Below are 25,264 nucleotides of genomic sequence, written 5' to 3' on the forward strand. Positions count from 1 at the left end.
TCAAAATTAGTCAATTAATTTGATCCATATTTGTGAGTTATGCAAGGTTTGGGTTGGTTTTTTTTTCTTTCTTTCTTTCATTTTTGGTAGTCAGTCAGCTCAGTAAATAACTCAGTAAATAAAGAGAAAAGGAAGTGCTGAAATGAACAAAAACAATAGTCCAGCCTGTCCAGTGCCACATTTCCCAGGGAGCACAAAATTACTGTTGCTTTTCTGTTGTTCATTCCCCATCTTGTTGGCACTGCTTCAGCATATGACAGGAAAATTACTGAACATCACAAGGTGTATCCACTTATATTACAGCATCTATGACTATTTAGGTTATTGTATCATTAACAAGTCTTTTTTAAAATATAACTGGTCTGTCTACGCATTGTTTGTGAAAGAAGAGAGGGAGTTGCATTTTCAGGTGATCCCACTTTTTCAACATATTTAAAATTAAATAGTTTAAATAATAGTCTAAATATTTCTAAAGCCAAACTGTAATATTTTTTTCATCATTTTTACTCATTTCTTCTTTAAGAGGAACTGAAATGAACCTGTTTATGGCTTCATACCTGCAAAAGACTACAGGACTGATTTTTCCAATCAGTCAGCTGGTGAAGTTGTAGAAAAACATAGTTTAGAGCAGTTTATTATTCGTTCATGGATATCCCACATTTATATTCCTACAATAAGATCTGGGCTTGGTTTCAGCCTTTATAAACACTGATGTTTATTTTTTCTCGGACTAAGCGAGGTAAAAAGGAAATCTTCCTTTCTGTGTTTCTACAGTGATAGGCCTAAGAATAAAAATCATCACAAAGAATGTGTGTGATGGGGTTTCTGCTGAAAAAGGATGAGGGGAATAAAATAATTTAGAAATACCTTAATTTGTGAATTAAATTTGAAATTTATTTTCGCTCAGCAGAAATCAGAATGTTCAAGGTACATTCACTGGGCATGTAGCATGGATGAAGTCGTGGTCTGATCATGTGATGGGAAAGGGGGACCTTACATTGGTGTACTGTGAGCAGTGACCTCAGCTAGGATGCACTTCCATAGCTGAACTGAAGTGCTGAGACCAGGGTCCATCCAGGTCCGTAATCCCCCATCCCAGACAAATCTGTGGGACAGACAAAGGGTCATCATGCAGTTCTGAAAATCCTTGGGAGATGGATTTGGGTGAGGAAGGAGGGGAGGAGCTGGGAACTGGAGACTAAAGAGAATCATGAAGAATGTCTCAGCTCTTGCATTTTCTATGTAAGCCTTGTGCAATCTGGGAAACCAACAGAAAAGTTGCCCTTGCCTTTGATGGGAGAAGCACGAAACCCCCTTTACAGCTTTTGAAATTCCACTTCTAAACATTTGGCAAAAAAACCATTAAAAGCAACTCAAGCAGCACAAATTGGCAGAAGTTCAGAAAAAGAAGAATCAGGAACAAGTTCAGAAGAAATAAAAAAATGCCTAGAAATTTGGTTTTGACAGCCAAAGCTATGATCTGTTAGAAGTCTGATACCAATAAAGATGGAACCTTAGCTTTTCCTTTCTATTTCCTTTGTTCTAGTAGTTTTTTTTTAATTACTTCTTATTAAGGGAGGTGCCATGAACAATGTGTTTTTGAAATGTTAGCTTGCACTAACTTTCCTGTGAGGGCTGCAAGGCCTAGGAAGGCTTTTGGCTGGTGTCTATTGTGGGGTGTTAAGGTAATACAGAATAAACAAGCTTGTTCTCCTTTTGTTAAGAAGTAGCTAGAACTGGTTGTCTCATGTTGTCAGGAAATATTTTTACCCTTATTTGGATGCTATAGTAAAGGGGTTCCATTTTTTGACTAGAGGGAATAATTTATTTTTATCTCTATGTTTGCTGCGACATCTAAATACAATGCTTCTAGATTAACTATGAATCCTATAATGGCTTGAGAAGCACAGGAATTGTTGCTTGGGACCTGCTGAGAAGAGAATAGGTGTTTACAATGAGAATTCTGAATCTCAGATTCTTGTTAGAGGGGAAAGGGATCCTTTTATTATTTTGATTCATTTTTAGCTTAGGGAGTAGCAGCTATCTGCTTATGAGGTAATTCTAAAAAGGAATATACTTTTCATAGGCTTAGCATCTATTTTAAAAGCCTGGTCCAAGGAACGGAAGCTAGAATGGCAAAATTTTCTGTATCTCATCTATTAGTCTGGTTCTCTTTAAAATTACCTGCAGGAAATGAGACTGGTGACAGAGGTCCTATCCACTGTGAGAAAATAAAAAATAAAAAAGCAAAGAAGTGCTCACTGTTTTCAGAAGGCATTTACACCTGATTGTTCTGATCCAGCTTTTGTAGTAAGAACACAAACTGGTTTTGCAGTAGCAATATTAGAAAATGTAACTAGTGAGGGATTGCCCAACATGTTCTGCATGCTTTAGTGAGCACGTGGCTCTGGATTTTTTTATTCTGTAGCAAGTACTTTTTGTTATTAATGTCAAGAGCAGTGTGAACTTACAGACTTCCCTGAGGCACAAAATTCATATGATCAGATCAGAGTATACAACCAAGGTAACATAACGAAAGAAAGGTGTTTGAAAAGCTATTTGAAACCATAAATTGTTCTTCTTTCAAAATTAACATTTGGCCTTGTTATCTTTTGGAAAGAATATTTGAAAGCCTCGTTGGATCAGCAAATTGTATGGTAGGTCTTCATGGTAGCTAGCCTGGCTCTTGTAGGCTTCTCTTATGTCTAGATTCATGGTCCATTTTTTCCATGTCTCGCCTTCCTTCTACATAGAGGTGGGATATTTGTGCATGTCTAAGACAGAAAAATGAAAAAGAAATATATCTCTTTGCTAGTAAACAGACACTATCCTAATTTTTGTGGCTTCTGGGATCTGTTTGTGTTTCATTACTTCTTGAATCAATTAAAGTCTAAGGACACTGGAATGACTCCTCCTTCTAGGGTCTTCTTTTGAAGCACTGCTTCTGTCACCAATTCTGGGAGTTCTTTCCTCATTCTTCAAAAGAGGGCAACACTCCTTCAGAGATGTTTTCTAAGCTTACTGTAAATTTAGGCGATAGCCCTTTAAAACACTGTAACTACAATTACATTCGTGAATTAGTTCTCACAAAATCCCTTTGGAATTAATAGGTCTTGAAAATTACTCTGGTTTTGTACTGCACTTGGATCTTACCACCTGATAAAGTAAAGCAAATATACATGAAGGATAAGTCCCTGCTTTCAGTAATTTTGGGTTGTGCTGAGGAATGTTTTCTTTTGATAAAGATCAGGAGACTGTTCACGCTGATGGAATTTAAGGAGAAATGTTAGACTGTAGTCACACCACAGTGTGGAAGGAGTTGTTTCATAAAGCTAATCACACTGAAGATCATGGGGGGAACACCTAAAGATAAGACAAAAAGAGAGAATCATTCTTAGCATGTGACTTCCTCCAAAAACATGGCAAACCTGTTAATAGTGCCTCAACAAGAGGGTGGCTGAGACTAAGTGTGGAAGACTTAACAAATTTGCTCTCATTTTGGTGGAATTAGAAAATTAGTCTTATGAAATGGAATTAGTCTTATGAAATTTTGAGTCAATTCACACCGAAATCTTCCTGAGCAGCAAAAAGAGTGCAGAGAGAGCATAGTTTTATCTCCTTCCCAAATATGCTGAGCTAATTTTGTTTCCTATGTTCCACAATACGGTCATCATGATGTGGAAGAACTTGACTCTGATTTGTACCACCCTCAAATACTGCTGCTGTATTGTGTGATCCGTAATAATAATACTTGCATAAGCCCTTTATTTCCCTGTAGTGGGGACATAAGTTCTTTCCATGAAACTTAAATTAAACATTTTCCAGAAACATCTTTATATGTGGGAACTGGTGTCTCCCTGTAGAATAGCTATTTAAGTTAATTTTTTGAACTTAGTCACTCCTGGATTTCATTAAGAAAATGGCATTTGTGGACTTCTATTCATCAAATGCTCTGATGCATGTATAATCAAAGTATTAACATATGCATTAGCAAAGAATGATATTTGACATTGTTTTTGACAAATCTGAAAACAGCTGAAATCAGTGATGTTGCAGCTGTGCATGTTAGGTGTAAATGTGACCTGTAAACTCTTTGCATCACTTTTCAGCTTAATTTAGCTTCCTAGTGTTAAAAATCATCTGTTTCAGCCTATCTGCTTTCACTGTGAACTGGTAGAGCACAGTGGTTTAGCACAGTGCAGTCTGTCTGTCAGAGTGCTGCACTGTGCAGGCTTGGGAGCAGTGGGCCTTGGCATTTTCCCAAGTGCACAGCAGATCGTTAAAACTGCCTGCAGGAAAAGCAAAATTGGCTTTTCCTAAATAAGCAAAAATAAATTAGGATCTGGCCCCAACAGGTACACTCTGAACCAGGATAAAATAGGGGAAAGTGTCAAATTTTGATATGACAATATTGAAAATGTGTTGATTGGAGCATCAGGTTTGATTGTAACCTCTTTTGTGGTCCATGTGTGTTTTCAACACTCAGGATTGCTGATGAAAGCAGTGATGCTGGATTTGGTGTAAAATGCCTGAACACCATCTAACTTCCACTTCATCAAAATTTGAGAATTGAAACAATGTGCAGCCTTTGTGTTGAACTTGAAGGCTAAAGATTTGTGGTTTTATTATTGTCAAATTTTGATTATATGATGGATTTTTTTTGTTTCTTTACTTAGTCAGTTACACAGTTTGCTTTGTGAAGGAGGGGAACTAATTTTCACAAAACTTAGATTATTAAGCACCACCATATAAACATGAAGTATTTATCACTATTTTCCATGACTGCATTAATAGCTTAGCCAAAAAAAACCCTCATCAGAAACAACCTCTCTCTCCCTCTGCCAAATAACCTTTTGCAATTAAATGTGGTAATTTCCTGATATGTTTCCTGAGAATTTGTGAGCAATTACTATAGTGAAGAAATTTATTTAGTGAATCATTAGTTGCTAATTTTTCATTCATTCTGGCTAAACTATCTCTGTTAATGGGTTCAAGATATTTAAGAGGAAATTATTTTCACCCAGATGAGTTGACTGGTCTGCATTCTTCTAATCTCTGACATTTCAAATTCTCCTTGAGATCAGTGATTCAAAAAAATTTTTTAATGTTAGATGCAATATTTGATCATCAAAAAAGTGGGGTCTGTTTGCTTTTTATTTCCCTTAAGGAATACAGAACTAGATAAAAGACAGACAATGTCATTTTCTGCCTTCCTGTTCCCTCTTTCTGCAAAAGTAAATACTATCAATGGTCAAAACGAACATTTAAACATCTTAATATGGAGATACAGACAACCTGCTAGGGAATGTGTTAGTATGCCAATGTGTGTCTGTGTATCTTTGACATTCTGGTAAGTACCAGTCTGGTATACTATTCAATATTCATCTCTCTTAATCTCCGAATACCTCCTGAAATCAAGGGAATGCATAATGTTGCTAATCAGCTTGAACAGTTAGAGAAGATAAGGTGACTGTTTTAAGTCAGTGCATTTATATGTGCTTCCTGAGTAACTGAAGGTCTTTTTGACTGTACTGAAACTAAACAAAACAAAAAAAATCACATGATCAGCCTTGACTTCGTTTCATAAGAAAGCTGATCTGGAATGGGTAAATGCATCAATGGAGTAGAAATTATGGCCATGGGTACAATTCTGTCTTACTGGATCTGCATATTTTTCAATTTAGACCAGACCCTTGTGAAAATGGTTGTTGCTTTAAATGAGCTGTTGGCAGAAGGTCTAATCATGACTTTACTTTGGGTACATGTGCCCAAAGCACCTAACTTACCTCTTTTGATGTTCTACATCTTACATTCTTTTGTCCAGTAGTGTACGAGGACCGGAGAGACCAACTGAGTAAATCTCTCCAGTGGACAGCGAAATTTGCAGCCAGGGAGAGTGAGAGGGTGAGGATCTCTCAAGGAATTATTCCGATAGTACATTTCTATGGTGTATTGCCTGTTTCAAAATACAGGAGGGTCAAAATAAAGTTAGCCATGCAAAACCACACAGTCTTTCCATGTTGTAGAGATTGTATTTTGGGACATACTTTCAGCCAGCTTATTTTTCTGGTTGTTAATGTGTTTATGTTTTATTAATATCATTAGTACTCTGAAAAGGTCCTTTTAAACAATAGGGGGTCAACGCCAGTTTGCATGTAGTATGTCATCTTTGTCAAGAAGTTAAATAGATTAAAAGGAGGGAGTAAAACCTCTCATAACTGTAATGAATCAATATATAGAAGGTTTTCAGGTTTACTCTGCTACCATCTACTAAACTGAGTCCAATTATAATAATTAAAATCAACCTATAATATTTTCCTGCACGGTGAACCTCGTGTATCCAGTTTAATTAGTCTGGGGTAAATTGCTTTTTTAGAAATAAATAAATTGTAAATTAGTAAATTGCTTTTTAGAAAAAGTACATGTTTGAAGTACAGCTTGAAGGTACTTGCCCATTTTTTTCCTGGTAAAGTTCAAAAAAATGACAGGCACTGTAAGGAGGCAATTTCCCATTGAAGACATTGAGTGCTGTCTGCAAGGCAGCAATGGTGGCTGCATGCTGTGAACAGAAGAAACCTGTAATTAAAGGTCTGCTGAAAATGATTGCATGAACCTATTATTTAACAATAAGTCCAGCACATTATCTCTCCACTCAACATTAACGTTATTGTGTGGCCTCATTAATAGTTGCCCTCTGTAACATTGAGCAAATAGTGTCCTTTTATGGCTATATAAACTGAGGTACTGCATGTATAAAATATACACATATGTAAATATTTAAGAAGCCTTAGTCACTTGCAGTTTTTACCAAAATTAACAGGAGTTTTAAAAGCTCTTTCAAAAGGAACTAGTGTTTTTTTTCCATTAAATAAACAGTATTAGAGATCAGATCAGTAAGCTCTTTAGCTGATATATACCCGTTAGGTCATACTCTAATGGCAGTTTAGAAACAGGAGCTTTTTACTGAGAGCGATAAAAAAAATTCCTCCTCCAATAACAGCGTTTGCACATTCTAAACCAAAATACAAAGTCACAATTGAGTACATGCCATCATAAGACCTTCTCAAGTAACTGTAAATTCATTTTTCTTTTTTTTTTTATTTTTTATTTTGCTCCTGTAAAAAGATGCAGAAAGCAGGAGATTTCTTTCTGAATTATCTTCATGATACAGGCTTAGTAAAACATGAGGCATGGTTTTTCCAGTTCTCTACTCAATCAAAACAATATTACAAAGAAAAAAGCCATGACATCAGGTGGAAAATGGAAAGCTGCAGGTTTCAAAGCAGTATCTGTTCATTAAAGAATGAAAATAATCAAAAGATATTTAAGATTAACCAAATAAAAATGCTTGTAGCTATATTTCATGGTGGAAATAAAATTTCATGACTTCCACTGTATTTAATAACTGCAGAAAGGAAGCATAAAAGAAACAGAAATCACTCACCGCAGAATACATAACCATTTTTTGCCGGTGTGAAGGGTTTCTAGCATTTGAGATACGCTTTAGAATGGTTTTTAAAAGAATACCTGAAACAAAATGGGGAAGCAGTGACAATGAAAGAGATGTTAACATCTGCATTGATCGTTGCCATTTTAACAATCAGTTTTAAATGCACCAGATTTATTCAATTGACTTTATTGGTAATTTGTGCAGAGTGCCCTGATTAATTCTGACACTATCTTTTATATGAACAGTGGACCTATTTTACTTCTGTGTAAAACGTTTTGAGGATCTCTAATAGCCTCAGCATCTTCAAACAGTGCATTCACAGCTACTTTGTGCCAGCAGACCAGTGCAAGAAGAGCACAGTAATGAATACTACCCTGCTGTGTGTGTAACTCCATTGATTTCTTGATTTTCAGAGAAAAAAGGAAGAGCATATCCTCCAGACTCAGGGCCTTCATAAACTGTACAGTTGTCTGTATTTCATTAATGTTAACTGCTGAAAAGTTGTACGACAAACTACTTGAATTAAATCAATGGCTGTGCTAGTATGTTAATGTAAGTTTATCATCTCAACAAATAAAAATCCTAAAAGGAGAACTGTACAGACAAGCAGAATTAGACAGAATAGGCTTCAGCTACTGGCACATTTTTAATAGCAATTGTTAGCAAGGACAGATGTTTGAACTTTGTGCTAAGTTTTGTAAGTTGGAGCTTCAGAAATGCGACAAACTGATTCATGCTTATATGTTTATTTGTCTTTGTAGCTCATAGATCCTGACTGAAACCCTGTCCATGTAAAATGAAAGGAAGCTCAAAAGGTGGCAGTGGATGAATGGAGGAGAATGAGTGACTAAAAATATATAAAATATTTTTAAATTTCAGCTACTATTTTCTGAGCAGAATAAAGTTTAGAAGCAGTTTATAATCTCATTTTAGGACTCTTGGTAGTGGAGTATGAAGACTGTAAGGCTACAAACTCACCATTCTAGACATTATTACAAATAATACTTTCTAAAGTAAATTACACATGGTGGCTTACATTAAATTCAGACTGATTCAGTTCAGTTAGAATCTGTATATCACTTTGAATTTCTTATACAGTGTAATCTAAATGATACCTCCATTTTAATGTTAGATTAGGATGTTCATGATTCATGTCCTCACCACCTTCCTTCCTATTAATCAAAATCTTTCAGTGCTGACCACCAATATCCACATATGACGGCATCTTTCATACATCTACTATGGAATCTGTAGCAATGTTTGTTATATCCCTTTCTTCTTTCCCATCCTAATTTTGTTTTTAATTGGGGTAAGAATTTGGCTTACCTCCCTGCAAACGTGACTTTTGTATTTGTTTGTGGAACCCAAATTCCGCCTGCAATAACAATTCTGAGAGCTTTATCAGCTTGGTCCTGACACCACGAGTAGCCCAAGCAGGTAAAGTGTAATTGTTAATATCCTACAGTGAAGAAAGAAAACATGGTGATTTTCTTACCAATTCCTACTGCTAACTGTTGTTTGTTCTGGCACAAAATGCTTGTCAGAACAAATTCGGAATGTTTCACTTAAGTAACATTTTCTCTTTGTAATAAAATGATGACTGTATTTTGCATTTAGACAGCTGTAACACTCCTATTTATAGCATCATACCACTTGAAAGAAACTTGAAGGGCAGTGTTCAACAAGAAGAGGAAATATACTAAAAATTATGCAAAAAGCAACTGGCATTATTTATGTTGTCAGATGAAAAAAATCACTGCATGACTTTTCAGTCGTCTACTCGGATATATCTGGAGATCTTTACTGGAACAAATCCTATATAAACATCAAGATTTTAAGGGCTGGTAACTCTGAGATATAAGTGGGATACAGAGATCAAGTGGAAATATGTACAGCTGTAATATGGATGTACCCGAGTATGAGGTAGATGTACAGGGATGAGATATATATATAGATGAAATTCATATCTGCTTACACCAGGTCTACTGGATACTGACACAGTCCTTAAGCTAAACTGGAATGAATTAGTCTTTCCTTGGGGATGCAGTCCAAGGTATACTAATGATCACAACTGTGAGAAGGGAAGATATGCACAACACTTTGTTTGCACTAGCCTGAATTCCCGTTTAATCAATGTTTGTAACTTTGGAGCAATGTAACCTTTGGACTGAGCTCACTAAAAGGAGTGTTCTTGTAACAAGTGAGCTCAAAGGAAAATGTCAGCTACTTAAAGGGTTTGTTTAAACAAGAGGAACAATAGAACTGTTGGGTTAAACCAGCTCAGATCACGTTATCCATTTCTCTTTTGACAAATGTGATTTGTGAATTGAGGAAAGAATTGGCTAGTAGCATGCTATTTAAGACAGTGCTGTAGGCAAGCGAGCACATCAGTCTCCAAGTTACCTGAAAGTCAGGTGACAGCCAAAAGTAACAAATGCAGAGAGATGCAAGCTACTGTAGTTTAATGAACTGTATAAGGACAGTCTCTCTGTTTCCTTGAAAGGGTGATGGTGACTTCTATGGCAGATGTCTTAACTGATACCCATAGAGTCTTCAGTGAGTAGTATGAAAGACAAAAGCTCATCAAATCTAACACCAGAAGGAAAAACCCAATTAACTTTTTTGTCTTCCACAGTTTAGCTAGATCCCTGATGGGAGCTTTTGATTTTGCACATTTCTCTGGTGACACAGCTTTCTGTGTATAATATAAAAATTGAAATAAAAAGTTGCAGTCCTGAACTATCCTGCATCGGAAAATGTGAAAGGGTGACCTCACTGAAATTACAGTGAGATATCCCAACATTTTATCACTTCTTTTAGCTCAAGGACCCTGCTTAACATTCCATTCACGATTGCTTTGACCAAAGTTGGACCTCTGCAGAAGCTACAGGACAGAAGTTAAACTCATTAGCATCACACACAAATATTACATGTAACTTGTGAAATCTGACTTAAAACTGCCTCAGTTTTCTTGGGAATATCCAATGAATGGATATGAACGAATGAATCCATATGAACGAATGAATAACCTATTTATCATTAATATTTGAGTTTATAAATAGTTACACATGAAAGTATTTGCAGCAAAATCTGCCTTCAACAACAACTTTTTAACACAAGACTCTGCAATTTTCACTTGTGTCAGCCAAGATAAGTCTAGACTTTGAAGTTATATGAAGAGGGACTTACTGCTAAATTAAGGGCAGTCAGGCTTTTTTTAAATCACAAATTTACCAGACTGTGGGACCCAGATGCCCATGACAGTTTGGCACCACAATATCCCTTTTGATATAAAATCCATGCTTTTGTTGTGATACCCCTGGTTCCTTATTTAGAACAAGCTCCCAGACTTGAACAAATATACATTTGTGTCATTCCAATGGCTTCTTAATTCCTGAAAATACTCTGACCACTACTGTTCCTGTGCAAATAACTTCTCTTGCTTATACAATTTGCATAAACTCTTTGTTGAAGGATGCTTATATTTCTTTGCCGGCAACATATTTTATTCATGTGTATCTTCATGATGGTGTTTGGAGGAGTAACAACAATTTTATCTAAAGATATACTTTTGTCTGACAGGATCTTGAATTTGATGGGCCACTGGTTTGTGTTCATTATAGTGGATGACCCACAGCAGTCTGACACAGTCACAGTATGCTTACAGGATTTTCAGTTGTAAGTTTGATGTTAGGTGAAGGTTTCTGGGGAAGAGTAGTCTATGGTGCAAAAAATTTTGAAGGACAGACCTGCTGTCTTTTGATGTCTTACACACAATAAGAGGTAAAACTAGTTTTAAGAAGGTATTGGAATTTCTATTGGACTTGATGATCCTAAAGGTCTTTTCCAACCAAAATGATTCTGTGATTGTATTTACCTCATATTGTAAAGTGTCCAAGAGCTTCCAAATTCTTTCAGTGTTCAACTTCTTCGGTGAGTATCCTGTATTAGTGGCTAAAAACTTCAGAAATGGCTGGAATACAAGAATAGCAAATTTGTGGTATACGGGGCCTTTTTACATAATTTCTGCATGCTGCCATACTAGTACATAGGAACTGTTAGAAAGAAGAGAGTCTTTGCACTTAACCAATGAACCACTGCTTAGATGCAAGAGAATTTGGCCTATTCATCTAGACAAAGTTGGGGATGTGAGTTCAGACTTGAAGTATGATGGTTGTTTATGCCTGGTGGAAATGTTCAAAAGGAGGCAAAGGGGACACAAATACATGAAGAACTCTGGCAGAAATCCAAAAAGTGCTTAAAAGAAGTGGGATAAACAGAATTATGATGATATTGGTACTCAGGAGAAGGAAGGTATGATACAAATTTGATAAAGCTGGGAATTGTTGTTTACTTGCATATAACACCCAGATGCAGAGCCACAGATAGGTGGCTGAGGTTGGTGGCTACAGATAATAGAAAATAAGGTGAGTTTCATAGTGTCATTTTGAATACACCTGTGAAGAAGAAGGTTGCAGCAGAATAGACATGTGATTACATACTCATGCAAAGTTTTTGATGGTGGAGAAAGACAGGAAAGGATACCATATAGAGATGAGAAATGTAAGTGAGCACCTGAATGAAGACTTTCAGTGTGAAGCATGAACAAGTACTTAAGGAAAGCACTGAGGCTGTTATAGAAATTCTGGGGAATTGAGCTGTGAGTGTTCTGTGGAGGAAGAGGAATCTGAACTAGTAGAGAGTTATACAGAGAGAGATGTCAGAGGTCTTGCTTTACACAGGAGTAAACAGAGAGAAGTATTGAAGTAATTTAAGAGGCATTGGCACTGATTTTATCTGAATTTTGTTTTGTCTGGCCTCATAGAAGCTAAGTTTTTGTAAGGAAGTCAATAATTTATCTTTTCTATGACTTGCAATTTTCAGTTGACAGGAACAGCCCAGTCCAGTTGGATCTGTAATGTTGTAATTGTTTTTTTGTATGTCGCCTACACCCACTGTAAAGATTAGACATCTGGAAGAAGCATATTGATTGCTATATTTTAAACCTACCTGTTATATAATATTGAAGAAGTGGTACATTTTAATTGGGTTTCCAGAACTGAAAATACTTTACCTTGTAGTGCTTGAGCTGCCTTTGGAAATCCCTTGTTGTGAAGGTTTCTCTCAGAAGTTCATTGTATTTTGGGCAGTGTGAGAAAGGTAAGTATAGCAACTGAAAAGAAAATTGCAAAACACTAGTTAGGCAAGGTGCATCTTGTTCTGCAATTCAATATGCCCTTGCAGGATTGTTGTTCTGATTGGCAGCACTAGTTAAGACAAGCTGAAAAATAATTTGGGAATGTAGTTTTCAAGGATATTCATCTTTAGGACTCTCAGAATCATGCTGATGACTACTTAGAAAATAATCTTTAAATGTTCAGAGGGAGTAATAGCTGCAGTAATTCAAAGTTAAAGGATTCATTCACACAACATGAAATTTGTCCCTTGACAGAAGACTGACACAAGACCTCATGAACTCCTTTGTTCTTGGCTTTTCCAGGAATGATTTCACTCATTGCCAAGCAACAGCTGGACTGCAATAGGAATCTTTGTCCATAGGCAGCTGTATTGAGTGGACTTACCACAGCTTCATTTAGTTCAGCCTAAATTGTAGAAACTTGTGATGTTTCTTTAACTCAGTTTTGTCTTTCATTAATCTAAGACATATGAATGTTAAAGGCTACGTGTGACTGGAATAATTTAAGAACTTTTAATTTCATTCATTTATTTAAGCTAAACTGAGTTTATTCTTGTTTGAAGTTTTTTTGTGTTAAATTTTAAACAAAAGTTAAAATTTGACATTGAGATATTCTTAGTGCTTTCTCCAATGTGCTTTTTTCCTTTTTCTAGCAATGAAGATCCATCTATATAGTCCCTACATTAAAATAAATTTTAAAAGAACTTGAGAGTTTTGAAGGGATAATGAGCTTGGAAATCTTCACAGCAGTTCCTTGATCTTTTTAGAAATACAATCTATCCATTCTAGAAGATAGGAAAATGTTTCTGAATTATAGCCATAGGTTTATGAACAGGCATGACTTCACTAATAAATGATAGGTTTTTGTTTTGGGTGGTAGGATACATGTTGTCTCAAGTTCAGCCTGTATATGTAGTAGAGATGAATGAAGTTAAATAGTTGGGAAAAGTATGAAAAATGTGCATGTGTTCATGACTTTTTGATTTTTTTAAATAAACTTACTTTCTCCCCTAGATGTGAATGAAGTGCAGCACCTACTTGCTGAGTTTGCTAGTTGTGTTGATACTGGACTGTCTGCTGGGATACCACCATGTGTGACAGTGTCAGAAGCAGCTCCTGACTCTATGCCAGGCTGTGTGTGTGAACAGGAAGACACATTTTTCCACATCTTCTCTCTTCATGCTCTCATCACCCCAAGGTGAGAACCTATTTAACCTGATTCCCCCATCATCACAAACTGTGTTAACTAGACTTATAAGCCCGCACAATTTATCTTGCATCACATTTGCAAACCTTCTCTTTCAAACTGGGACTCATACTGCACACATCTAATCTTTTCTAACTTTTTACGATAGGTTTTCCATACACAGGAAACTCCAGCTCCACTCAGCTGCCCAGCCTTGTCCTCTAGGAGGTGTATGTGCAGGCTACAGAGCTGCTATCCACATGCTTCCACTCCTCCAAGGTGAGGAGTTGAGGAAGGGAGATAAATAAATGAATTGCCCTATGAACTCCTGTGCTTAAAGCTCCGAGTCCTCCTTCCTTTTCCCTTTTACTTCTTTCACCCATCCTCAAAGTGCATGCACTCACTTGCAAGGTGCATGGAAAAAAATCCTGTGACTCAATTCTCACTGTAATGTAAGTTCCAGAACGATTCTTTTGTCTCAGGCTGCTGACTGAGAAATGTTGAAGCACTAGTGATATTAGGTGTGTTTCCTCTTCTCACACAAAGAAAGTCATGTTTGTGATAAGATTAGGATTGATCTACTTCTATAGTGCTTTACTCACATTACAGTTTAAATATTTTTCTCTGTACCTAAGACTTCTGGTTTTTTTCCTATTTTGTTAAGACCAGGTCTCTGATACGTAAGTTCATTCCTGTGGAAACTCTTGTCAATATTTCTATTTAGCTTATTAGGCCTTTCTGGACAATTCTTCATTGGCTTTACCATGCACTTTTTGCGGCATCTTCATCTCATATTCTATGTACTTTACTAATCATTAAGGGAAAGCAAATGCCTCTAGTTTATACTCACATTATCATGTGACAGTGGCACTGTGTGAACTGGAATTGGTTGCCAAAGGATTCTGGGGTTCCAAATCTGCTCCCGTGTCAGTGGGTACAGTCCAGCAAGACTTGCCTGAGCACTCATAAGCGTGTGATCACAGTCAGTGCTTTGAACATAAATCTGAAGAAAAAAAAAAGAAAAAGTTCTGAATGTCATTTTTCCCATTAGATTTGCTTTTCTTTCCTCTTGGTAGGAAAGAAGGGGTATGGTACTGTGCTGGGGAAGTTGTCATTAAAATGGGGTGGCATGAAGAAGGAGGATGAACAAAGAGTGAAGCTGCAATAAAAATTCATTTCACAAGTGAGCTGCAACATGATAGCATTTCCCTTCGGAATGGTAGTGGAAAGCATCAGACTCACTCTATTTGGCCATTTAGTATTTGGGACGTCATATGTGCATTGAAAAGCTGGAACCTAAATGAAAACTAAACTGTATCTTCAACTCCATCTCAAAGTGGCGTTGGAGATATTTGACATAGATACTCTCCCATACAGTAGTGACAGATCTGAACCTGGTGTACAGCCTGGTTTTCAGTTGACCATCAGTCTGAATGAAAGCTGAACCACAGTTTCACAGATAATATGAAATTACATTGAATTCAATCACTATTAGTTTTCTCCAACCACACCAGGTTTAGACACTCATGCATCCAGGAAGTCCCATTAACATCCATGACAAATATCCTCCCGCCCAGATCCAGCACTTGCCTCACTCTGCTTGTATACAACACTCAGGAAATGAGAGTATCTCCTCCGCGTGTACTGGCCAAGCTCATACTGTTGTTGTATGCCAAGCTGTAGAGGTAACAGAACAGAGTAAGAGGCTAAAGAAATGTGCTAGGCATTCATTCCTACAATGACAACAAAAACCCCAAAATATTTCATATTATTTTCATAAAGACATTTTTCCTTTCACAAGTGAAGAATGAAAGAAGACATGGGAAAAAAGCAGTAAAGTTGCTGTGTATCTAATACAGGATAATGTTAGATGTGATTTCCTGGTGGAAATACAGTTTTGTATTTTGCTCAATGGAAAGATACGTGTATGTTTATCTGAGCTAGTGAGACTGGCTGAGGGGCAGGGTGACTTCAAGCAGCCAGAGAGATGTCCCAATACCATTTGTCTAGTTTCAGCTCTATTGTTGTCTGAGATGATTAACTGAGAGTGCAGACAGAGCAGCCACCTGCCCATGAAGACACATACAGGATATGAATCCCATAGAGTATCACGAGTGACTCCATACGGAGGCTACAGTTTTAGCTTGGGCAAGACCTAATTTTTAAGAATAGAAGACTTGAAGTAAAAGTCATCCAAGGCTTCAGGTACTGTGCTGCAATGCTTAATTATTATTAACAGTCTGAAACATTTGATTCTTGGTTCTTACCTGACTATGTTCCCAGCTTTCAGTCACTGGATCTTGTTATGCTTTTCAATACCATTTTCCATCACAGATCTTATTCAGAGTTAAACAATAATCCATAAAATGAAATCAAGTCAGTTAATCTCTGTGTTAAATTAGACTGATGACAATTCTCCCTTGCACCAAAAAGGGTTTTCCAGTCTCAACATTTTAGTAGCTCTTTACTGAAGATTTTCCAAATTACCTACATAATTTTGTGAACACATGACAGATGAATCACAGAATCAATTAGGTTGGAAAAGACCTCTGAGATCATCGAGTCCAACCTATGACCTAACACCACTAAGTGCCGCGTCCAGTCTTTCTTTAAACACCTCCAGGGATGGTGACTTCACCACAGTCAGGTGCAATGTCCCTGTAATAGTTTCAATATTTTCATCTTTTTACTTGCACCTGGTGTTACCTGACCTAAATTTAAATATATTCCACTTTGCTCATGTAAACATTACTGTTCACTGGGATTACTCATTGCTTCCTAAAGTAATTTTATAGGATCAGAGGATAATTCAGACTGAAAGGGACCTCAGTAAGTCTCTAGTCCAACCTCCTGCTCAAAGCAGAGTAAGCTATGAGGTCAGACCAAGTTACTCAGGGCCCACTGTGTGTGTATGTGATCACCTCTTTTTGTTGCTGAAATTGTGCATACAGTTTCCTAGGGTATATGTGTGGCTTAGGCTTCTGCCCCAGCTTGCCTAGTGCGTATGTTGTGAAATCCTGACACCTGAGTCTTGAATCATTCCATGCCCTGGAGCAAGCTGGCGTGGAGAGCTGAGCTTGAGTAGTGTTTATATGGAATGATTGAGTCAGAGCTGAGTTAAAGCATAGTAAGCCGGTCTGTTACTCCTGTTTCTTCAAGGGAGGTGACATGGGAAGAAACAGGCTTGATTTTGCATTGGAGATCATCCTGGTCCCCTAAGAATGGTGGGGAAGAGGAACCCCTCAGGCAGTTTGTTCTATTCTGATTTTGGCAGAGACCTGGCAAGTGACTAATTTCCCCAGGAAAGAGACCCACTGGACATAAGGGGGGGGTGTGTGCCTAACAGAGAGACACACCTCACAGTTTGCCTCCACATGCACAGTAGCCGTTTATCTGGGACAACCAGAATTCTGGCACACCTAAACTACTTCAGTGAAGCTGCCTGGTTCCCAGAATGCTGTGAAAATAACTAGTGGATTTTTCCATCCAGACAACTTATCTTGGGGAAAAAAGGAATGAAACACAGGTACACAGATACTGTGGGTACTGCTGGTGGGAGTGGAGCAGAAGTAGGGTTAAAAATACCTAATGCCCACATATTGCCTTACAGTCTGATAGTGCACGAGTTCACCCTTGGCTCCATTCATAAGAGGTGGCAGCTAATGGAAGTTACAGTCAATGCAGACATAGTTTCTGCAGTTGCCTCAGCTGCTGTGATAGCTGATAATTATGTGCAAGCTCAGTTCTGCTGTATTCCACCAATGCCTGCATTAAAATAGCATCATAGAATATCCTAAGTTGGAAGGGACCTATCAGGATCATCGAGTCCAACTCCTAGCCCTGCAAAGGACACCCCAAGAATCCCACCATGTACCTGAGAGTGTTGTCCAAATGCTTCTTGAACTCTGACAGGCTTGGTGCTGTGACCACTTCCCTGGGGACCCTGTTCCACTGCTCAGTAGCCCTCTGGGTGAGAAACCTTTTCCTGATATTCGCTTAAACCTCCCCTGACTCAGCTTCATGCCATTTCCTCAAGGCTTGTCACTGGTCATCAGAGTGACCTTTAAATCTACTTTCCTGGTCATAGCATGAGAGGAGTTTCTACTAGTGCTGACCTTAGTAGTTCATGAGCTAGGAAACATTCCTACTCAACAGAGATTCGGGGAGGGATCTGTGAGTACTTCCACCACCTTATGCTACTGTCGGATTAAGCTTTATGTGTGGTCTCACGTAAACCAAGGTGGTCACCAATGCCTGACTGTTCCCAGGAGACCCTAGTCTGCAATCAAAGAACTCAACATGCTCCTGTTGACCACAACAGGCTGACTCAGTGTCATTTAAAGTTAGTGAGTGCTGTTGCTGTAGTTTTCTAGTAAGTTCTTTGGCTGTCTTTCTGGAGATCTGTATATGGCAACTTGATAAGGGCTTTCTCCAAATGGGAGCAAAGTTTCAAACCCCAAATATCAATACACTATCTTCCAATATTTCAGTATATTGCCACAGGTAAGCAAACTCACCTTAGTAAGCTGTCCATATCCTTGCTGTCTTACAATTTCTTTGTGCATATCAGTTGGAAAAAACTCCTCTGGTGTGTGATCACCATGGCGAAATACCTGATAAAATAGATGAAATTCCCTTTGTGTTACTGGTATTTTTGTGGTAAATATAACTTATTAGTATAGTCACAAGAAATATGCAATGAGAGTGAGTACTGTATGTGACAGATGCTTTCTTTAAGTCTAGATAGCTACATTTCCTGTTTGATTTATTTAGGCAAATATAACTGGGTTTTTTTCCTGGCATTTGAGAAGTAATTAGCTCAAATAAATTTTTGCAAGTTACAAAAACTACAATATATTGTAAGATATTGAAGAGGTTTTATGTGTTTTAGGAGGTATAGACCACAATATTAAATAAACAGAAAACAAACAGAAGCATGTAAGTAATTTTGCAAAAATACTTGAACATTAATATTTTGCTATGACCAAGCTGGAATTCATAAGGAAAAAACCCAAACTATTGATCAAGATAACAGGCTGACTGCTGTGAAGTGCTCTGTCTTGGCAGAAATTAGCCTTAAAAAGCCATATGTTGACTTTTTCATTACAAGGGGCGATAAAAGTGTCATCTGATATCTAAATAAAGACTAAACTGTTACTCTGAAAACATTGAACCTGATCTGAAATTTCACTTCAGATAAAAGATATATTTATAAAGATACATCAGAATTTTTCATTCCTACAATGACTTCTTTCCTTGTCCAACACAATTCCTGTGGATATGTGCCATATAATTCTAAAATTTTAACACCAGATTTTTTTTTTTTATTTCTTATTTCAAGCAGGGAGAAATAAGATCAAAAACTGCAGCACAATAATTATGTAAGTGATTTACAAGTACGCGTAATGTTCAGAACAAGATTCAGGCTTCCTGCAAACAAATGGTATGTCATAATCATTGGAAACAGCATTTGTTTCACAGTACTGGTTCTGTGTTGCTTGTCCAGTGTCATGGTACACTTGTTTGAGTTTCACATACTGAAATTTGTTTTGCATGTTAATCCATTGAAACCACTGGAAAAGTGGAAACTCTTCCATAGTAAAGAGGATTTTGCATAGTTGGTATTTAGTTATGTAATCCTCTTTTACATTTTAAAACAGAGTCCGTCATTATTGTCTCTTAGTGCTATAAAGTAAGCATTCTGTATCCATCCAGAAAGTAAAGTTCATCTAGGAATGTACAAAGGAGATAACATTTTAAAATCTTATTTAAAATTGGGACTTTTTTTGGACAATGCAATAACGAATTTTGAATATGCAGGAAACACTTTAATATTAAAAAAGTACTCCCTCCTCCCTACCCTAGAGTAGAAGAGCAGTAAGTGACAGGTTTTGAAGAAATTCCATCTGCCCATGAACTATCTACTTACTATGGACACAAACTTCAGTTTTCTTTTAGCTGTCGTTTGGTGAAGAAAGATGCAGAAAAGGCAGAACATGAAACACAGACTCCAGATTCCACAGACCAGCTGCCTTGCTCTCATCCTGAGGGTAGCTTTCAGCTGTTTTACACACCAAGTTGCCTAGCTGGATGTGGTGATATGGTAGATATATGGCTAAGAGGGGTGGAGTCAGCTGTGCTTAGTGAAGTCTGAAAGTGGACTGTGAACTTGCCTCCTCCTGCCTTTTTTCCCTTCTAGGGTTAGTGTTTTTTAGGGAAACTATAAAATGAAAAGTAGATTTTTCATTTGTACTCAATTCCTGTGTCCCATGTATAACGTGGAGTGGAATTTCTGAGTCCTCTAATTCCTGCCCTGGCACTTGCAAGGCAGGTGAAGGTAAAAAATGAGAAGTTGCCTTCTATTATTTGAGCTAGGATTTAGTATGGGTCAGTCAGCTTTCCCAAAAGTGAAAGTGCTGCAGATATCTTACTGTATGCAAAAGAGCTAGTAAACCATCTGCATTCCTAATGCTCACACAATTTTCTCTGAACACTTTGTACTAGAAGGCTAGAAGGAGCAGTGCTGACAAATGTTCTTTCATAATGAATCTCTGGATTCTTCCCTGGATTTGACTGTGGTTTGCAGGAGGAATAAACAGCAGAAGGTTTTGTTGCATAGGACCAGGAATAAGCCTAAGTTCATTGCAAAAAAAAAAAAAAAAACAAAAAACCAAAAAGAAACAGAAAGAAAAAAGGAAATTTTAATCTCTTCAGTAGATTGACTCTGTCTCTAGTGTTAAAGCCTGTTCCACTGTTTTCTAGAACTATCCCCCAGAATTTTGTACAGCTAGTTAATTTTTTATTTTCAAATTTCTCTTGCTGCAAACCCTCTCATTATTACAGTGTGCATAAATCAAGAATTGTTTCTGTCATTAAATACAAAATAAAATTTTATTAAAAAACAAAATAATAAAAATTAAAAAATATCTAGCTCAGACACCTGGGCAAGAGACTGGATGGATCTTGCAAATTATTGGTCTACATTCAGTGTTAATGGAAGTCCTTTTAATATGTTAAAATTGAGGGTGATTTCTTAGTCATCAAAAGCTCTCAGTATGTAAGTATTTAAAAGAAATTAATGAAAAAAATTGTCATGTTGCTACCCAAAAAGATTATATAATCTCGAGCTAGTATATAACAAAACACATATAACAAAACTTTCCTTTGAAATTATTAGGTATAGACTTGTCTAGAGGGATCTGTTCTCCTTCCTGAGGTAACAATTTTGTATCTTTCACACCATAGATTCCTCTATGAAACATTCAGAGGTCAGACTTTCATTTCTGCTTTTTGCCTGACAAGTTTAACACAGTCATGCAGAAAGAGAAAAGTGTGGGGAGTTGCCCACGTTCATTGAGAAAGAAAATTCCTTTCTTTCTTTCGTTCTTTCTTTCTTTCTTTCTTTTTCTTTTTTTTTTTTTTTTTTTTTTTGAGGGAACCTGGGGGAGATATGGGTCAGCTGATTAAAGCTGCTTACACCCTGTACATTTTCTTGCCTCCACTGGCTGTCAAACCTCAAAAAATCTCTCTGAAGGGTCTGTGTTTTGCTGTTTCTAGAGGACATGACATCAGACACTACTCCTAAAATACATTGCTCTGCCAGACAAGGTTTTTAATTAGACCAACTGAGAAAAAATAGGCAAGTTCTCACAATTGCAAGGCTCCATTCAGGTTTTTCAGATACTGTATGTATGTCTAGCAGGGACAGCAGATCTACAACAGGAGCATTCTTTTCAAGCATCCATTGCCTCACGCTTTGAGATTTCTGTAATAAGGGAGGTGAAATTACTCTTACTTTGGGGATGACAAAATATTAGTGTCAATATTGGTATACAAATATTTGTAATATTTGTGTAAAAATTGTGTAAATATTGTGTAAAAATATTAGTGCAAAAACTGATACTTGCTTCCTTTGATCTGATCATGGCGCCTCTAATTCTGTGGGAGAAAACACATAAAGGGATGGAGTTATTTTAAAGTACACCATGTTGGTTAATTCTGTTCCTGTTCAAGGTCACAGAGGGAGAATGAAATGGTGCTCTGTGCCTGAGACTGAAACTCCAGAGAGCAGGATATGGAGCTTTCTTGGCAGCTCTTACCTGAGAAAGAAATTCCTTGTTGTAGGTTGTGAGAGGTGTGTTAACTACAGCCATTTCAAAGTCAAGGCACCTGCTTCTTTAATATGCTTGCAGTCTGTGTTAAAACAACAGCTGAGGTGGAAGAAGAGAAGATAATAATAAAGGTAATAAATTAATCTCTCACTGCCTTGGGAGGACAAAAGAAAATATATGAGGTGTAGATCACATGCCTTTATCTTACCAATAAACTTGATGAAATATTTATGGGATCATGATAAACATAATATTTTTAAGCAAGTAAAGGTACAGCTTTGTGTTGTGTCCTGTATTGTGATATCTGAAGGTAGTTAAGAGATGCTGTTGGATCTCTGATGCTGTTGAGGGAATGTAAATGTTCATTAACAATGCTTCAATGCTTTAAAATAGGTTCATGGTTTAAGTGCCAATATTGTATTTGAAAGCTTATTAATCCAAAGGACAAAATTTGGCCCTCTACCCCCAAATTATAATATGAAGAATCCTTTCCAGGCTGTGGTGCTTACCCACTCCCCCAGCTTTTAAGTGTGGGATTAAATCTGCTTGGTATATAACCATAATGTAGGATTGGACTTGCAGCTTGAGATGCTACTTCTTTATTGGTGGTGGAGAAGGAGGCAGGTGGAGGAGGGTCTTCAACCTTCTCACTCTTCCTCCCCTCCTTCTAACTCCTTGAAATGACCCCTTAGTGGGATACTTATTCCAGCCTCTGGTGTTGAAGTCATGACTCTGTGGCTTCTGCAGTTTTGATGTCCATGTCCACTTTCATGACTTTTCCTTATCATCTTTCCTCAGCCCCAGTAAAATCAGGGCTGTATCTGTCAATAGAGTTCCATGTTTACTCTGGTTTACAGTGTACTTCTTTGTCTCCTGCTTACACTCTTTAATGAAATGATAAAGAAAAGTGAGGGTATCATTCATTCAGCTGCAATAAACTAACAGCCAGAACAAAAAAATTCCTACTCCAACCCACTTGCTTAGTATCTAAATAGATAGGTATCAGCTGCCTTTATTTGGCTAATGCTTAACACAGATTTCTTTGGCCCTTTATGCTAGGAAAACAAAGGCCTTTCATGTCATGTCACCATGCCTGTGTCTCAGGGACACATTACCCCCACCTCAGACAGAATTCTGCCCCAATCAGATACACATTTTCTGTTAATGATTTCAGTGCTAACATGCAGCAATACTCTTTCAGCTCATTTTAAGACTGAGCTAAAGGCATGTTCAGCTGCCCTGAGGAGCTGGGTCAAGACTTGTCAGAAGTATGAACAAAATGGAGCATCTTTGCCCTGCTAATAGGGTAATATGCACTGGTAGTTGGGGCCCTTATGAGCTGTGCATGATGGTCTTGAAGCTGCTGGAAGAAGACATCGCTTACTGCCCCATATTCTCTGTTTCTTCCTTAAATGACAGCAGGAAACAAGAGACAGCAGTTGGTGTTGGGCCTTGTGAGGAATAGGGCTGTGGTCATTCTTAGGCCATTCGGTGTTCTAGGCAATTGCCTTCTGTTTGGGTTCAAAGCTGCACTCTTGATGCCAGTCTGAGATAAAGTACTTTTTTTGCCCAGTGGCCAGCTTCTTCTCCATTACACTGATGCAAATATAAAGTAACTGTTTGGAATTTGATGAACTTATTCCAAATATATTTTCCTTTAAGGTTTGCACATTCTTCCACTGAATATCTTCTCAGCACATTCTGATCTTCTGCATTTTGTGGCTGTGTTTGGGATATGTGCATCTGCTGCTCCAGATCCTCTTTTGGTATGAGCTAGACTAACTCTTTGACTTTTATAGAGTTGCATTGGCTTACAGGGACTTCAAAACACAGGAAAATGCTAAATTCCATTTCCCCCATTGGTTCTGATGAAGAAAAAATATTATAAAACTGGATCTCTGTGTTAATGCAAAAAGAGATCAAGTTCTAGATCTAACCTTCATCTCGAGTTTTGCTGGACTATAAAACTCCCTTTTCTCAAATATGAGCACTTTCTCTTCAGTTCCATGTGATTCATCATCTCTGTGATCATAAAATAAACAACTCAAGAAGCAAGACTGACATGGAGGAGTTGCAGATTAAGATGCAGTTTGATAGTTATGTTTTAACACATGATTACTATAATATCAACACACTATCTGTAATGCTGCTGATGCTTTTGAAAAAGCACACAGGATCACTCTTGAGGAAAAAAGACAACACAGAAAGAATTGTGTCTTGCAGAATATACCACCTAAGGAGTCTTTCTGCTGTGCCTTTTGCAATCGGACATGTCTGTCTTGTACTGGCCTTTTTAGCCACCAGTGTGCTTGTAACAAATGTGGGTAGAGCCCTTCCCAAATCTTCGTTCGTGAAGCCCAGCCATGATGACTATAATATCAGATCAAAGGGATTTATCCCTATTTATTATTCCACAAAGCAGTAGTACATATTTTGTTCTTAGGCCATCAGGGAGTCACAAACCTGAATTTTGTACAGGGTAAAAGTCCACCATTCTTTTTCCCCCCCAAATTCCATGAACAAATTCAAGTAACTTTGCTTGGGTGTGATGGATGGCTGTATCCCATAACCAGACTGCCACTGCAGGAAAGAGGTAAGGTTTGTAGGAAATGGCTAGGAGACAAAGGTCTTTAGACCAGTGACACTATCTGATCATTTATACTTACTAATGAGTTGTATGTTGTTCTGACAGTGGGAGATGAAATATTCTCATACTGAAGGAAAGAACATTTTCTTCCAGCCAGTCATCACCACAGCTGTCTAGCTTGGGCATAAAGCAGAAGTGTTTCCTACAGGTGCTGACATCAGTCCAAACAACAACCTCCCTGTGTGTAATCAAGCATCAAGCTATTGTCCTTGTGCACCTTAGAATACCTGAGGGGTTTGGATTGCTGCTTTCTTTAAATTTTAATAATTATATTTAACTTTGAGGTAGGCTACAATAACTATGATTAAAGTAATTGTTCTTCTCAGCTGGAATGACTTCTGATCATGCCTAGCACAATGCTGCAAGATTTGAAATGCAGGTATATGTGAGGGAAGAAATGTTCTTTCAACACTTCTTTATTTCTATTGGAATTAAAAAGAAAAAATCCTCTATAAAAAACTCAACTGAGGTAAAATATATGCCAGTGATTTCTCATAAATATTGGACCTTGCTGGTAATCAGTGTCATCTACCCATTTGGATGGTTTACTTTTTGGTACTTAAATCTTGAATTAGTAATGAAGAATTGGTAAATTGGCTGTTTGATTCAGAGCTGTTTCTTCCCCTTCCCCCCTTTCATTCTGTTCCTGTGCTTTTATCATCCTTTAGGCTCT

General features: G+C 37.5%; 1 protein-coding gene across 1 annotated transcript; it reads right to left on the bottom strand.

The window, feature by feature from the left end:
* Nucleotides 1-5,736: 5,736 nt before the first annotated feature.
* LOC127471805 (prostatic acid phosphatase-like) lies at nt 5,737-19,876 on the bottom strand. The gene is made up of 10 exons (XM_051789133.1): nt 19,763-19,876; nt 18,351-18,446; nt 15,424-15,510; nt 14,684-14,836; nt 12,525-12,623; nt 11,328-11,423; nt 8,777-8,909; nt 7,445-7,527; nt 6,453-6,559; nt 5,737-5,956 (listed from the first exon to the last, which is right to left on the bottom strand). Exons 1-10 carry the CDS (start codon nt 19,874-19,876, stop codon nt 5,800-5,802), a joined length of 1,125 nt encoding a protein of 374 aa, XP_051645093.1. The 3' UTR covers nt 5,737-5,799.
* Between the last annotated feature and the right edge of the window lie 5,388 nt (nt 19,877-25,264).

Source organism: Manacus candei, unplaced genomic scaffold (genome assembly GCF_025592945.1).
Source record: "Manacus candei isolate 608988 ecotype Guabito, Panama unplaced genomic scaffold, ASM2559294v1 h1tg000026l, whole genome shotgun sequence".
Taxonomy (NCBI): Eukaryota; Metazoa; Chordata; class Aves; order Passeriformes; family Pipridae; genus Manacus; species Manacus candei.

Excerpts from the sequence above, each read along its gene's own strand:
- LOC127471805 (XM_051789133.1), bottom strand. The coding sequence starts at position 19,876 with ATGAGAGCAAGGCAGCTGGTCTGTGGAATCTGGAGTCTGTGTTTCATG. Across the intron at positions 11,424-12,524 it reads GGCAGCTCAAGCACTACAAG|CCATTTCTGAAGTTTTTAGC; the intron begins GTAAAGTATTTT and ends CTTGTATTCCAG. Across the intron at positions 7,528-8,776 it reads AAAGTCACGTTTGCAGGGAG|GTATTCTTTTAAAAACCATT; the intron begins GTAAGCCAAATT and ends ATTTTGTTTCAG.